Source organism: Mesoplodon bidens, assembly GCF_964165515.1.
Source record: "Mesoplodon bidens genome assembly, chromosome: 14".
Taxonomy (NCBI): domain Eukaryota; kingdom Metazoa; phylum Chordata; class Mammalia; order Artiodactyla; family Ziphiidae; genus Mesoplodon; species Mesoplodon bidens.
Window position 1 is genome coordinate 36,431,114 of NC_138170.1, and position 17,156 is coordinate 36,448,269.

Consider the following 17,156-nt stretch of genomic DNA (forward strand, 5'->3'; position numbering starts at 1 on the left):
GCCGATGCAGGGGACACGGGTTCGTGCCCTGGTCTGGGAAGATCCCACATGCCACGGAGCGGCTAGGCCCATGAGCCATGGCCGCTGAGCCTGCGCATCCGGAGCCTGTGCTCCACAATGGGAGAGGCCACAACAGTGAGAGGCCCGCGTACCATAAAAACAAAACGAAACAAAACAAAACAAAACAAAAAAACCCAAACAAAACTGAGAAGAAACGAAACTGACAGAATGAAAGTGCAAAAGGTAAATAAAGTTCTAGTATTATTATGAAAATAGTTTCAACTTTGGGGACTCTCGGAAAGAATCTTGGAGAGCCTGAGAGGTCCCCAGATCATACTTTGAGAACCACTGTTGTAACATCAGGCTTTTGATGGCACAGAGGACAATACTATGTGGAAAAACAGGAACACCGACAACTCTATATCACAAAGTGATTCGTAAGAGTTAGAGTCTAAACTCTAATTTTAAATTGATTATACCTTAACCAATTTATTTTGCTAAAAAATTCCTTTTTATGTATACATAAGAGCATTATATGATTAAAAAATCCATGCCTAAATAAGTCTAAAAGAACTCTTTCACTAGGTATAAAATAAAAATTCTATGTGATAAGAAAACCATGTATCATAATTTATTGGCAGTGTTTTTCTTTCTTTGTTGTACATAAAATAATGGTATATCTTATCACTGATGGCACCATAGATTCAATTAAATCCATGCCATATTCCCCACAGGGGAGAAATTTCAACATTACTGGGATTTTTAACCACAAATAATGATGGGACCAAAATTACCAATTGCAAATGCATCTAAAATATTTGAAGAAAATGCTGTAAATGGGAAGTATTTTAATTTGGTGTTATACATTTCCAGAATGATATGCTTACAAAATGGAATACTGAAATAGCTTTGACTTATTCTGTAAAATATTTTTATAGGTTAATAACATTTTGATTTGAAAAGTTGACATTCTTTATTCTTCAATCTTGAAATTGGGATTTATTTATAGGCTTAAAATATTATAAACTTTAAATGAAGAGCAGGTATATTTCAGGTTTTTCTAAAATGGGAAATTATACTTCACCTTTAATCATTTGTAAAGTATTCTATGAATACAAAAAGAAACAACAAAAAAGAATAACTATTTACTACATATATGTATTCATCATTCTAACTCACTTACCTGGACTGTTTTTGCAGAATGATTTGCATGATTTAAGGTGGTTCTATCAACATCTGAATCAGACTCTGTCTGCCTCAGGGAAGTACGTTTTTTCTTGGCAAGGTCTGCATCTCTATTGTACGAATATCCAAGTTTAGAAGTGGGAGATAAACTTGGTTTTTTGACAGGTGATTCAGGATCTGATCTGCGTTCTAAGGGTCTGGAATTCTCTAATTTTTCTTGCTCCAAGTTACTACTGATGTCTAGATTCTGAAGCTTTTGCTCATCAGTCTCCTCACAAATAAAGGGTGGAGACACATCCTTCTTCTTATCACTATTGTATAAGTCACTTAATTCTAAAGTCTCAGTTTTCAATAGTCTCTTCTTGCCTAACAAAACTTGTGCATGGTTTGAATCTGTACTGTAACATATTCCAGGGTCATCGGATCCTGAAGTCCTTCCAGAGCTCTGCTGGGACTTTTGGGGTTCTGTGTCACTTTTAGTCCTGCGACAGTAAGGGGAGGCTGTGCTTGGACTGAGATGATCATCAGGAGTCTGGTGTTCACTTTCTGACTCTCCAACCCCACTATCATTTACAAATACAGAGTCGTCCTGGGATAAGAAGTCTACTGCTCCGCTGGTAGGCTGCTGCAGTTGAGGCTCCCGTTTCAGGTCACTAAGCTCTGCATAGAATTTTTCCTGATCAACAGAACTATTTGTATCTGTTTCATAGTTTCCAACTTTATATGTGCTTTTACTGCTGTTTTCTTCTATTTGAACAACATTTAATTCTTGCCCACTGAAATGTGCCCTAATTTGATAGAGATAGGTCATAACAGTCAGTTTGTCAGGAATTGCTAATAAAACCATATCAGAAGGTTCCAATAACCGGGAAATTCCTATGCTGGCAAATCCATCATATGCCTTCAGAGGAAAGAAAAACAGAAGATATATTGAAGAGTTCAGACAATCCATAAATTTTAATTTTTTTAAAGAAACTTAAAACATCATCACATTTTAAAAACAGCAAAAACAGCAAAATAACAGATGTTAACTAGACTTACTGTGGTGAGCATTTCACAACGTATACAAATATCAAATCATTATGTTGTACACTTGAGACTGAGGTACTGTTATATGGCAATTACACCTCAAAAAAGAGTTAAAAATAAAACACAATTCAGTTACCATTTTAAAAAAACAAGCAAAATTTTAATGGTTTTTTGTTGCTATTGGAGGGTACATTATGTTACTGACATTATGCCACTGACATTATGCCACATGAACAGAACAACATTCCAAGTTGGAAATTTGTAAAAGTTTTGTAGATCCAAGAGTAAAACATTTTTATTAGTTAATAACAATTGAAATGTTCTTCTCCAATAAAGAAAACAAGCAAAAATGAGAGTTAAAACAAAAAACAAAAAAACTTAGAATTGACTTTTGTGATAAAGAACTAGGGTATAAAGAAATAATAATTCATCTGGAGCTTTATTATTCCTATTATAACCCCTCTTTTCAGTGGTCATGTAATTGCAGTGATTTGTGAAGATAAAGTACAGGTAGATATCCCAAAAGAACTAACTCCTAGATTGCCTGGTATAAAATATAAGTAAGTGCTACTTAAGTCTAGAAACACAGAGACATTTTTAAAACGCCCAATTAAGATTGATTTTCATAATGAGAAGAGTGACTTCATTTTCACTTCATCCATTTTGGAAAGAAGGAAATGTTTTGAGTAGTACAACCTAGTTTAGAATGTGAGGCTGCATTGTATTACTTTTGTTAGCCTTTAAATGACTGTGGCACATCAGGTTTTTCTAGTTTTGAAGAATCAAAGCTGTTTCTCAATTTACAATTAATTATTACTATCCTGAACTAACCCTTGAAAACAGCATTGTGTTGCTAGGAAGCATTAAAAATATGGCTAAACATTTAGATATACTCTTGAAAAAACTAAGGACCCTCTAATTATATTCTTGCTTTGGGATATAAAATGTCTTGTCTTTGTAACAACCCAGATATAGGATCATAACTCAAAGTTTTTCTAAAAATAAAGTTTAGGAAATTATGTAACAATTCAGAAGGAATCAGTCTTTTGCATATACATGTTACAGTGCATTTCTACCTTTGAATTTAATCCTTGTATTCTTCCTGTAGTTTAATAAATGTTATGGAATAAGAAAGAAAATGAAAAATAAATTGTGATATTAAAACCTCTTCAATTTTCACAGCACTATGCTTTATGGTATAGGTACCTCAAAATATTTACTTGGGAGAATGGCTCAGTTGGTGTGCATGTTTGGGCCTGTTTGTTATTTTACATGTTTTAGGAAAATTAAAGTCATTTTCTTCCTCATGAGTCCTGACAACTTGATTGACAGACATCAATTGTAGACCATCAGGAAAAGCACCACAGGCAGTATTCTAAACATTTCCCAATTATCTAAAACACTGACATATTGGTTGAGATCAGATGTCACAGGTAAATACCATTTTTATTCAGCACTTTTTACAGACCTGGGAAAATGATTAGCTTACTTGTGGGGAATCTCCTGATGGTGTTTTGTTTCATGTAGCAATTCATTTTATGCACACTAATTGCACTAAAAGAAATTTTAAAACAAACCAGATTTCTTGTAAGGGAAGTCAAGACTTTATAAAGGGATTTTCCCATAGGTTAACCTCTTCTTCAATAGTCAATCACCTACTGTCTTTTTAGCTGTATGTGGAGAAAAAAGAGGTCTTTAAAAGAAAATAGTCTTATTCATTGCTAGATGTTATTTAATTGGTAAGGAGTCACTGCCAGTTATGTTATGCATCTGCATGGAACTTAAGACACAGGCATTGTTTCTTGTACTGTTTTAAGTCCAATTAAGGGCAGATGGGGTTACCCAGAAGAACTGTGTAAAGCCGGAAATAAGTCTGTAGGTAGCAAATGATACTCAATGTAGATATCAGGTAAGAAGTTGTGGGACTTCCCTGGTGGTCCAGTGGTTAACACTCCATGCTCCCAATGCAGGGGGCCTAGGTTTGGTCTCTGGTCAGGGAACTAGATTCTGCATGCCGCAACTAAAGATCCCGCGTGCCTCAATTAAGACCCGGAACAGCCAAATAAATAAATAAATAAATATTAAAAAAAAAAAAGTTGCAAAGTGATGAAAAGGAAAGTATAACAACAATTATGTATTGACTTGTGCAATGAATGGGATCATCTAAATTAAAATCCTTTCAAAAAGCTATAATTGGGACTTCCTTGGTGGCACAGCAGTTAAGAATCCACCTGCCAATGCAGGGGACACGAGTTCGAGCCCTGGTCCGGGAAGATCCCACATGCCGCAGAGTAACTAAGACCATGCGCCACAACTACTGAGCCTGCACTCTAGAGCCCGTGAGCCACAACTACTGAAGCCTGTGTGCCTAGAGCCCAGGCTCTGCAACAAGAGAAGCCACCACAATGAGAAGTCCGTGCACCACAACGAAGAGTAGTCCCTGCTGGCCACTACTAGAGAAGGCCCGCATGCACCAACGAAGACCCAACACAGCCAGAAATAAATAAATAACTTTATTTAAAAAAAAAAAAAAAGCTATAATCATCTGCCCTTTAAGATTTAATTGAGAAAAAATTTTAATGAGATATATTTCTCTTTGTAATAATATGTAAATCCAAGGTATGTTCATCATTATTAAATTTCTGAAGAAAATGATGTAAAGAAGTATAACTTAAGCCCTAATGAGATTCCTCATACTCTTTAAAAATATATAGCCAGGTAAAATAAAAAATGTTTGCTTTTCAAAATTTTAAACAGTAACTTGAAAGCTTCACTTTATAAAAAATAATAATGGTTTATTTTATAATGCTCTTATCTGCTTTTAAATTTGCTTATTCAAATGCAAGAAAATGCAGGTAAAGAACTGTCATATCTAAAGATACAGTTGTCTCTTGGTATCCATGGGGGACTGATTCCAACACCCCTTGCAGATATCAAATCTGGGGATGCTCAAGTCCCTTATGTAAAACGGTGGAATATAGCCAGCCCTCTGTATCTGTGGGTTCCACATCCATGGATACAGAGGGCCAACTGTATAACTTAATTGACGAAAAATAAGGCATTTTGCTTTGACAGACACAGGCTCTTCAAAATCATACAAGAAATAATTCAAGAGAATGACTTATTTTGAAGCATGATTTCTATAAAGAAAATTATACTGATTTTTAAAGATTACCTTTTTAAATAGCATATTTCAATTAAAAAAACTGACTGCTTTTAAATGTTTTTCTCTGGGGCCAGCATCATGCATTTGCAAAGAAACAAGAATTCTTTCATGGAAATATAAATTATTGGTTTTAGAGAGCAATAAAAGTAAAAAAAAAGTTGATTTAAATTCTCATCTGTTAATTGAACTTCTATCAAGGTTCCCTTTATAGTCTTTTTCTCACTGGTGGTTTTAACTATTTAAAGTAAATTAAAAACTTTAGCCTAGACTAGAAGTTATTAATCACTTTGGCCCATGAATTCTTTTGGCAACGAACCCCTTCTCAGAATAATGTTTTGATGTGTACAAAATACATATGATTACTCTTTTGACCAAATTCAGCACCCATTTTTTTTTTTTTTGAGGTACGCGGGCCTCTCACTGTTGTGGCCCCCCCTGCCGCGGAGCACAGGCTCCAGACACGCAGGCCCAGCAGCCACGGCCCACGGGCCCAGCTGCTCTGCGGCATGCGGGACCCTCCCAGACCGGGGCACGAACCCGTGTCCCCTGCATCGGCAGGCGGACTCTCAACCACCGCGCCACCAGGGAAGCCCCAGCACCCATTTTTGATAAAAACTCTCCAGAAAGTGCGCATAGAGGGAACCTACCTCAACATAATAAAGGGCATATATGACAAACCTACACCTAACATCATACTCAATGGTGAAAAGCTGAAAGCATGTCCTCTAAGATCAGGAACAAGACAAGGAGGTCCACTCTTGCCACTTTTATTCAACATAGTTTTGGAAGTCCTAGCTACGGCAATCACAGAAGAAATAAGGAATCCAAATTGGAAAAGAAGAAGTTAAACTGTCACTGTTTGCAGATGACATGATACTATACACAGGAGATCCTAAAGATGCTACCAGAAAACTACTAGAGCTCATCAATGAATTTGTAAAGTTGCAGGTTACAAAATTAATACACAGAAATCTGTTGCATTTCTATACACTAACAACAAAAGATCAGAAAGAGAAATTCAAGAAACAATCCCATTTACCATCCCATCAAAAAGAATAAATTACCTAGGAATAAACCTACCTAAGGAGACAAGAGACCTGTACTCTGAAAACTGTAAGACGCTGATGAAAGAAATCGAAGAAGACACTAACAGATGGAAATATATACCATGTTCATGGATTGGAATAATCAATATTGTCAAAATGACTATACTACCCAAGGCAATCTACAGATTCAATGCAATCCTTAACAAATTACCAAAGGCATTTTTCACAGAACTAGAACAAAAAATCTTAAACTTTGTATGGAGACACAGAAGACCCCCAAATAGCCAAAGCAACATTGAGAAAGAAAAATGGAGCTGGAGGAGTCAGGCTCTCTGACTCCAGACTATACTACAAAGCTACAGTCATCAAAACAGTATGGTACTGGCACAAAAACAGAAATATAGATAAGTGGAACAGGACAGAAAGCCCAGAAATAAACCCACACACCTATGGCCAATTAATCTATGACAAAGGAGGCAAGACTACACAAGGTGGAAAGACAGTCTCTTCAACAAATGGTGTTGGGAAAACTGGACAGCTACGTGTAAAAAAAATGAAATTAAATCATTCTTTAACACCATACACAAAAATAAGCTCAAAATGGATTAAAGACCTAAATGTGAGACTGGACACTATAAAGCTCCTAGAGGAAAACATAGGCAGAACACTCTCTAACATAAATTGCATCAATATCTTTTTCGATCTGTCTCCCAGAATAATGGAAATAAAAACAAAAATAGACAAATGGGACCTAATGAAACTCAAAAGCTTTTGCACAGCAAAGGATACCATAAACAAAACGAAAAGACAACCCACAGATTAGGAGAAAATATTTGCAAATGATGTGACCGACAAGTCTCCAAAATTTAAAAACAGCCCATGAGGCTTCATATTATCAAAACAAACAACCCAATCAAAAAATGGGCAGAAGACCTAAATAGCCATTTCACCAAAGAAGACATACAGATGGCCCAGAGGCACATGAAAAGATGTTCAACATTGCTAATTATTAGAGAAATGCAAATCAAAACTACAATGAGATATCACCTCACACCAGTCAAAATGGCCATCATCAAAAAATCCACAAATGATAAAATCTGGAGAGGTTGTGGAGAGAAGGGAACCCTCCTACACTGCTGGTGGGAATGTAAATTGGTACAGCCACTATGGAGAACAGTAAGGAAGTTCCTTAAAAAACTAAAAATAGAGCTACCATATGACTCTGCAATCCCACTCCTGGGCATATATCCAGGGAAAAACATGGTCCGAAAGAATACATGCACCCCAGTGTTCATTGTAGCACTGTTTACAATAGCTGAGACATGGAAGCAACCTTTATCCATTCCATCGACAGAGGAATGGATAAAGATGTGGTATATATATATAAAATGGAATATTACTGAGCCATTAAAAAGAATGAAATAATGCCATTTGCAGCAACATGGATGGACCTAGGATTGTCATACTGAGTGAAGTAAGTCAGACAGAGAAAGAGAAATATCATATGATATCCCTTATATGGGAATCTAAAAAGAAATGATACAAATGAACTTATTTACAAAACGGAAACAGACTCACAGACTTAGACAATGAATTTATGGTTACCAGGGGGGAAGGATGAGGGGAAGGGATAGTTAGGGAGTTGGGGACCAACATGTACACACTGCTATATTTAAAATGGATAACCAACAAGGACCTATTGTATAGCACAGGGAACTCTGCTCAATGTTATGTGGCAGCCTGGATGGGAGGGGAGTTTGGGGAGAATGGATACATGTATATGTATGGTTGAGCCCCTTTGCTGTGCACCTGAAACTATCACAACATTGTTAATTGGCTATACTCCAATATAAAATAAAAAGTTAAAAAAATACATATGATTACAAAAGAAACCAATTATTGAAAAATAAGTATTTGAAAATATTAGGAAATTGGAATTTGAGAACCAATAAATGTGCTTTTTATGGATGTACAAACTGCTATAATTATGAAGAAGTGATGAGCTTAAAAGGTAGTTGTAGATATTTGCAACTGTATAGTGATATGAAAATATCTGAGATTCTAAAGGTGAAAAAGTCTCAGGCATGGCTAATACTACAGTGGTTTGTTGTTTAAATTCATAATTGAAGAAAATGCTAAATTTCAGTTAAAGAAATGAGAAAATAATTTTTTTTTTCCCTAGCCATGATCAAGGATCCCCTGAATTCTATCCATAGCTCCCAGGTTAAGAACTCTTGCTCTAAGACAACACTTTTCAGTTGAAGAATTCAATTCAGCAGGAAAAAAAGCATTAAATGAGTACCTGCTGTATGCTGAGATAGATGCTTCCTCCTTTTTTATGTTGTGGTGCACACAGAAAATTGTAATATTGTGCTGCATTTTGGGGTACATAGTTAAGTCAGCCTGCAGCCACAGTCAGCTGGCCCAGAGAGCTCTAGCACCTCAGGCCTGTGCAGCTACCCTGAGGGCTGAAAGGATCAGTATCTTCCCCACACCAATTGGGAAGCTCTGATCTCAGTACATTAATTAATTATGTGGAAAAAAACTGCACAGTTTACCAGAAAAAGGGGGAAAAAAGTGGGAAAATAAAATAAAATAAAAAAGAACCAATGTTCGTATCTTTTTGCCTCTGGGAATATATGCATTCTTTTTTGCATACCCATCAGGCTCCTGCTTTCATCCCCTCCCAACAGGTTTTTCTAAACTCATGGCACAACATTTTGGGTTGCACTTTTTAAAAGCTAAATCTTGCTAAGAGCTAAATAAAAGCAACATGCTTTAACAAACATTTAACAGTTAATGAAGTTCATACATATTATTATAATCTGATGCCAGTCTGGCACTTGTGATTTTTAAAGGCCATGACAAACTAGAGTAAACCATGCATCCTACTGAAACTGCAGGAAACAGACTACCTTCTGTGAGCTATAGTTAGGACCTCACAAAACAACCTCACTTTCCCCAAATTAATAAAAGCCTGCGGAGAAGCCAAAATTGACAGGAAACAGACTACCTTCTGTGAGCTACAGTTAGGACCTCACAAAACAACCTCACTTTCCCCAAATTAATAAATGCCTGCAGAGAAGCCAAAATTGACACTATGTATTTTTTTTCTTTGGCAATTCTTACCTTTTTGTTGTTCTCTTTAATGTCTTGAGGATTCAGAGACTTGTAGTCACTGAGGGAGAAAATGGCACAGTAGGTACATACAGCAATTGATAAAAACAGCTGTTTTTAAAACAAACTGAATCTTAAAATTTGACATTCAATAATACCAAAGAGTAACTAGCAATTCCACAGCAATTCTATCAACAAAACTAATAGTGTGGAAAATTAAGGAAATAAATAAATAAATAAAAAACAGTGATTACAAGTTCCAATGCCTGAAGCTTTCCATCTAAAAGAGAAGTTAAGGTAGGGGACCAGAGACTAGCCTGGACAACCAAATTCACCAAGAGGTAACCCCTTGTTGTCAATGTATAAAGAGCTACAGGCTTATCTGTCTCATCTCATTTTAACACTAACACAGTTTTCATAATAATTTGAAGTCAGTTTTTTTGTATGAGATTAAGGAAAAAAATATGCTCTTTTAAAACAGAAAAGATTGTTTTTAGGCATCAAGAAGGAACTACTTTTCTTTCTGGGATATATTTCTTCTCCCAAAAAGCAAGAGTATGGGTGATTTAAAAAAATAATCAAGTATTTCAGGACATGTGCTAAGAAATTATTTTATGGTTTGTTTCTTTTTTTTTAACTTTATTATTTACAAAATATTTATAGGAATGGAAAATATTTCTACTTACATTAAATCTGGTCTAAAGTGGTGTAATATTGCACAAAAAGATAAACCATTTCTCCACGATGTAGTAAAATTGGTGATTTTCACTCCCCGGTAATTTTTTGTAACTTCTTTGCACCATACAAGCAACGACTGACTAGCATTTGGCTTTCGTCCCAAAACAGGACTTGGTATAGGACTCGGCTAGAAAAAATGAAAAGAGGAAAACATTAAAATAATTTAATGGAAGATGAAAATTAACATTAATTGACCTAACTGGATCACTTGAACACTTTGATGTCAGTTTAGGTACTTCAAAACTGTCACTTCAAGACAACTGTAACCTCTAAGAAAGGAGACATGAATCTTAAGTTATTATCTTCTGTTTTAGCCTATGGCGTTTGCTTGACAAAGATATACATATGCAAGATTTTAATGTTATACATAAGAACAGGCCAAGAGCTACATTAATGGAAGCATTAAAGTATTTAAATACTTAAGGCTGAATATCTATATAACTCTCATATACTAAAAAAATCCTCCCCAAATGCAATCATGTACAAATACAGTTTCTTTTTGAGTATATTAAAAAGAATGTATATTGAAGTCTAACTGTAGCACAAATTGTTAGTAGTGGAGAGGTCAAAATAATAGTTTTAAAAAATACAGTAATTGGGAATTCCCTGGTGGTCCAGTGGTTAGGACTTGGTGCTTTCATTGCAGGGGCCCAGGTTCATTCCCTGGATGGGGAACTAAGATCCCGCAGGCCGCGAGGCGTGACCAAAAAAATAATATATACATACAGTAATCGTACACATTTTAGTGCAATGATAACCATATTCAAATAAACTTCTTATATAAATTTAATGCTGGCAAAACAGATTTAGTTATTAGCGACAGTCAGGTGTTGGTAGTAATAGCACACATCAGTATATAATTTGGATTTGCTCCAAATATCTTCTAATTATTGATGGCTACTTTTGGATATTATTAGGTTAGCTAGGTGTGTGGGTGTAGGGGGATGTGTGTTTTAAATCTTAAGCATTTACTTGATTTTTCCTCTTGTTCATATACTTAAAACAACAATGATGACAACAAAACAAAGACTCATAATAAGATTTTTATCCTAAACTTTTGTTATTCTTAAAACCATATCATTTTCTTTTACTGAATAACAATCACATTTTGTGATGGTAACTTGAGGTTGACATAATTGAAAACTATAAAAAAAACTACTAAAAGTTTCTAGACTTTAAATATTGCTACCAATTAAGAGTGCTGGCTATAGACATAAATAGAAGCCCTCTAAAATAAGGTGAAAAGAGAGAAATTATTTACCCCTAATATCATTTGAGTTTAACAAGCAAACCATTCTTGCCACACAGCTTACTTAAGAAAGACCAATGATGCCCCCATTTGACAAAAGGATGTTAGTGTCAAACAATTTAAATCAACCCCACATAATTATGATTTATGTATTCACTGCTCCTGTGGGAAGACAAGAAACACCAAGAATGTAATTTCTTACTTTTTATTAACTGCCTGATTAACAAACTGTTATATAAACAACCATGAATCTAGCAAAGCACTGTTCTTGTCAATGCTGAAAAATTTCCAGGTCATAAAAATCAGCAAATTTGGGTTAGTTCTACTTAATATGAAGAAGTAGATAAAACTAGAATCCCCAATATAGGAGGATATTTACCTTAGAATACATGATAGCTTTTTTTTAACATCTTTATTGGAGTATAATTGCTTTACAATGGTGTGTTAGTTTCTGCTTTATTAAAAAAGTGAATCAGTTATACATATCCACATATCCCCATATCTCTTCCCTCTTGCGTCTCTCTCCCTCCCACCCTCCCTATCCCACCCCTCCAGGTGGTCACAAAGCACGGAGCTGATCTCCCTGTGCTATGCAGCTGCTTCCCCCTAGCTATCTATTTTACATTTGGTAGTGTATATATGTCCATGCCTCTCTCTCGCTTTGTCACAGCTTACCCTTCCCCCTCCCCGTATCCTCAAGTTCATTCTCCAGTAGGTCTGCGTCTTTGTTCCCGTCCTGCTCCTACGTTCTTCACGACCATTTTTTTTTGTTTTTTAGATTTAGAGTTTTAGATATATGTGTTAGCATATGGTATTTGTTTTTCTCTTTCTGACTTACTTCACTCTGTATGACAGACTCTAGGTCCATTCACCTCACTACAAATAACTCAATATCGTTTCTTTTTATGGCTGAGTAATATTCCATTGTATGTATGTGCCACATCTTCTTTATCCATTCATCTGTTGATGGATACTTAGGTTGCTTCCATGTCCTGGCTATTGTAAATAGAGCTGCAATGAACATTGGGGTGCATGTGTCTTTTTGAATTATGGTTTTCTCAGGGTATATGCCCAGTAATGGGATTGCTGGGTCGTATGGTAGTTCTATTTGTAGTTTTTAAAGGAACCTCCATACTGTTCTCCATAGTGGCTGTATCAATTTACATTCCCACCAACAGTGCAAGAGGGTTCCCTTTTCTCCACACCCTCTCCAGCATTTATTTTTGTAGATTTTTTGATGATGGCCATTCTGACTGGTGTGAGGTGATACCTCATTGTAGTTTTGATTTGCATTTCTCTAATAATTAGTGATGTTGAGCATTCTTTCCTGTGTTTGTTGGCAATCTGTATGTCTTCTTTGGAGAAATGTCTATTTAGGTCTTCCGCCCATTTTTGGATTGGGTTGTTTGTTTTATTGATATTGAGCTGCATGAGCTGCCTGTAAATCTTGGAGATTAATCCTCTGTCAGTTGTTTCATTTGCAAATATTTTCTCCCATTCTGAGGGTTGACTTTTTGTCTTGTTTATGGTTTCCTTTGCTGTGCAAAAGCTTTGAAGTTTCATTAGGTCCCATTTGTTTTTGTTTTTATTTCCATTTCTCTAGGAGGTGGGTCAAAAAGGATCTTGCTGTGATTTATGTCATAGAGTCTTCTGCCTATGTTTTCCTCTAAGAGTTTGATAGTGTCTGGCCTTGCATTTAGGTCTTTAATCCATTTTGAGTTTATTTTGTGTATGGTGTTAGGGAGTGTTCTAATTTCATTCTTTTACATGTAGCTGTCCAGTTTTCCCAGCACAACTTATTGAAGAGGCTGTCTTTTCTCCACTGTATATTCTTGCCTCCTTTATCAAGATAAGGTGACCATATGTGTGTGGGTTTATCTCTGGGCTTTCTATCCTGTTCCATTGATCTATATTTCTGTTTCTGTGCCGGTACCATACTGTCTTGATTACTGTAGTTTTGTAGTATAGTCTGAAGTCGGAGCCTGATTCCTCCAGCTCCGTTTTTCTTTCTCAAGATTGCTTTGGCTATTTGGGGTCTTTTGTGTTTCCACACAAATTGTGAAATTTTTTGTTCTAGTTCTGTGAAATGTGATAGCTCTTTTAACTATCAATCTAGCATGTATTAAAATGACACCCCCCCAACCCTGCACTGTAAGGCATGTGGGACTTCCCCAGCCAGGGATGGAACCCACACCCCCGCAGTGGAAGCATGGAGTCGTAACCACTTAACCACCGGGAAGTCCTAAAATGAACTATTAAATATGTAAAAGTGACTTTTCATAAAGGCAATCTTCTAAATAATGGAAAATCTTTTAAAAAATGTGTTTGTGGGCTTCCCTGGTGGCGCAATCATTGAGAATCCACCTGCCGATGCAGGGGATACGGGGCTCGTGCCCCGGTCCGGGAAGATCCCACATGCTGCGGGGCAGCTAGGCCCGTGAGCCATGGCCGCTGAGCCTGCGTGTCCAGAGCCTGTGCTCCGCAATGGGAGAGGCCACAACAGCGAGAGGCCCGCGTACCGCAAAAAAAAAAAAAAAAAAAAAAAAGTGTTTGTGACTAGTTCATTGATTCCCTGGCTCGTCCACAGAGCATTCTTCACTGCAGTTCCAGATTAAGTGAGTAGAGGGATTTGAAAGTCACAGTGAAAAATCACTTTTAGGTAAAAAGATATTTTCAAATCCCTCTAGCCAAGGATTCAATGAACTAGGCACAAACACATTTATTTAAAAGATTGCTTTTATTAAAATGTTTTTCTGTATCGAATTATACTATTAAGGCATTGATTAATTTCAAGCATGTGTAGCATGTACACAGGCCAGATAATCTGCAACTATCGTTACACCGATTAATTCTAATCATCAATAGCATGTACATAAGTAAAGTACAAATGCCACTGTCACCATGCTATAATCTAGAGTGGCTTCCTGTACTCTAAAAATTGAGGAAAACCTACCATGTCATTATGATTATGAATATATTCTTGTTTCTAAGAAGGCTCAACATGAAAAGGCTAGAAGAACTAAAGTAAACTTTAGATTTATCCTAACACAAAACCCTTGTATTAAAACATCTCACAGGGATGCTTACTGCACTGCCAGGAAAAAGAAGTCATATGTAATGGAAGAAACTGATGAAATTATAAGCCCTATAAATGGTCATGTTGGTTGCAGACAAAGAAAACTGAAGCAGAGCCACTGTTTGATGAATCATCCACTTCAGAAGTGCTGAGCTTTCATCTGATATTTTGCAGAGGGTAATAAAGAAATAAATAGTTACATCATTTCAAAACCTTCAGTATATAAATGGATGAAACTGCTTGTTTCTTGCTACAGACGGCTCCTGATTTCATATGTGGCAGCTTCCTTGACTTCGCTATGTCTCAGCTTCCTCATCTATAAAATGGGGGATTGTAATGGTACTTGTCTCACAGTGCTGTTACAGTAACAAGATCTGTCTTCCTTGCCTTCCACCTATTATGCTCTTTACCACTCTCTCCCTTGATCACTTTGAACCAAACTGACTTCTTTGCTGTTCCTTGGATACCCCAGATGGGGTCCCACCTTAGTGCCTTTACACAGATTGTTCCAGTTGTACAATTAACTCCAATACAACCATCTCTATCAGGCCTATTCTGACCACCCCATCTAATAATGCAACCCATCTCTATTGCCCAATCCCAACCCAGCACTCCTGACCTTCCCTTCCCTTGCTCTGATGTTTACATAGTATTTATAATCTTCTTATGGTCCATATACTTTATTTTGGTCATTACCAAAATGTACTTATTGGTTACGTTTATTGCTTATTACCTGTCCATCCTCAGTAAATAAAAGGGCTATGAGGGCAGGGATTTTAATTTGTTTTGTTTTATTAACCTATCCCAGAACAGTTCCTGGCATATAGTAGGTACTCAGTAAATACTGTTAAATGAATAAATGCATGCAAAACATTTAGCACAAAGTACAGCACATAGTAACCATTTGGTGAATGTTAACTGCAATTATTATTACTACCACTGTTATGTTATCAGCACTTGAATTCCTATTTTTGAGGGTCTTTTGGAAATTTGAATCACCATGAATTTCTTCAAGACACTGGAAAATTTTTTTTCAAACAAAGCTTTAACTCAGCGGTCCCCAACCTTTTGGCATCAGGGACTGGTTTCCTGGAAGACAATTTCTCCACTGACAGGGTGGGGGGTAGGGGAGATGGTTCAGGAGGTAATGCGAGCGATGGGGAACAGGAGACGAAGCCTTGCTCGCTCACCCGCCGCTCACCTCCTGCTGTGCAGCCCGGGTTCCTAATAGGCCACAGACCGTTATCGGTTGGGGACCCCTGCTTTAACTAGAAGATAATCTTGATACTCTATGTGCAAAATGGGGTACTTGGAATTTTTGGCAATCCTTTTTTAATGGGTTTGGTAAAAAAAGAAACTCTGAATGACTTTGTAATTTATTGTTTTCCGAAGAAAGAAAGACACCAAAATCTTGCCGTTAAGGGTAGAACCAAATTTCAAATGTTGGAAAAACTATTTAAAAGTTCTTTCTTGTAATTTTGCAACGACCAGATGTATGAGAAAGCATCTCTACCTAACATGTTGGGAAAGTAAAGCACAGATATTACAGTTGTCTTTTTTATGCACTGAGAGAGGAAATGTCTAAAAGCCATTCTAATTATAACTTTATGATCAGAATAATCAGAGTCTGTTTAATTAGGTGATCCTCCCAGTTTGCTCTCAGTCAAGGCACTGTGTGGATGAAATTGCACAATCTCAGTTTAACTAAGAACTACAGTTAGATGTCAACCAACATTATTAAAGCAATTTAAAGTGGTGAGAGTAGAGAGGATCTAGGACTTGAGACCACAGTTTGACTTGACAGTTCTAGGCTCTAATATAGATAATATTAAAATACTATTTCTGTTAACATAGCATATTACATACAGTATTAAAGACAGTAAGCCCACCAAGTTATTCTTGCTAACAACAGCAACAGGATCTCTTTCAGGAAACCTAGTCAAATAGCTTGTTACAAAGTTTCCTAAGTTTCAGTAGTTGTAAGAAATTTCAATTCCACTTTCTTCTACTCTACCCCTCTGACTACAGTTGCTTTCTCTTTGGCTGTCTCCCCTTCTTCCACTGATACAAGCATATATTCCTCTAGGTATTGCTCTAAATAGTTTTCTCTCTCCACACTTTGAATGGATTCACTCCCAGGATTCCAACTATCACTTCCATGCAGATGATTCCCAAATATACATTTATAGTTCAAACTATCTCAAGTTGACATTTCCAGCTGGCTGTCCTTCCTGCCACATAAAATTCAGACTCAATATGTCCCAAACCATAATTATACTTTTTCCTTATAACCTGCTTCATTTTTATTATGTTTGCAAATGATATTGCAATTATATTGTCCCAATCATCTAGACTCTTACTCTCAGAATCAGCTTTGAACTCTCTTCCTTCACCTATCATCCTTTACTAGTTTTTCACGGGCAATTTTGATTTTATTGTTGTAAAGTTTTTGCAATTTATCTTCTTTTGCCTAGGCTATTGCAAAATCTTCCAAATAGGTTTTCCTTCTTCCAATTCTCTTATTTGACCCATTGCCATAGCAAAAATCTT

General features: G+C 36.5%; 1 protein-coding gene across 6 annotated transcripts in view; it reads right to left on the reverse strand.

Annotated features, from left to right (window-relative positions):
• The window catches only part of EHBP1 (EH domain binding protein 1), a gene marked incomplete at its 3' end in the record, with an annotated part of 505,676 nt that overhangs the window by 94,801 nt on the left and 393,719 nt on the right, over positions 1-17,156 (reverse strand). For 5 of the 6 annotated variants that reach the window (XM_081254153.1, XM_081254152.1, XM_081254157.1 and 2 more), the window contains 3 exons: positions 10,230-10,408; positions 9,556-9,604; positions 1,184-2,086 (listed from right to left, as the gene is read on the reverse strand). In XM_081254153.1, the coding sequence (XP_081110279.1) occupies positions 1,184-2,086; positions 9,556-9,604; positions 10,230-10,408 (1,131 nt within the window). The remainder of the gene's footprint in view (positions 1-1,183; positions 2,087-9,555; positions 9,605-10,229; positions 10,409-17,156) is intronic. The other variant, XM_081254156.1, reaches the window with a different exon arrangement.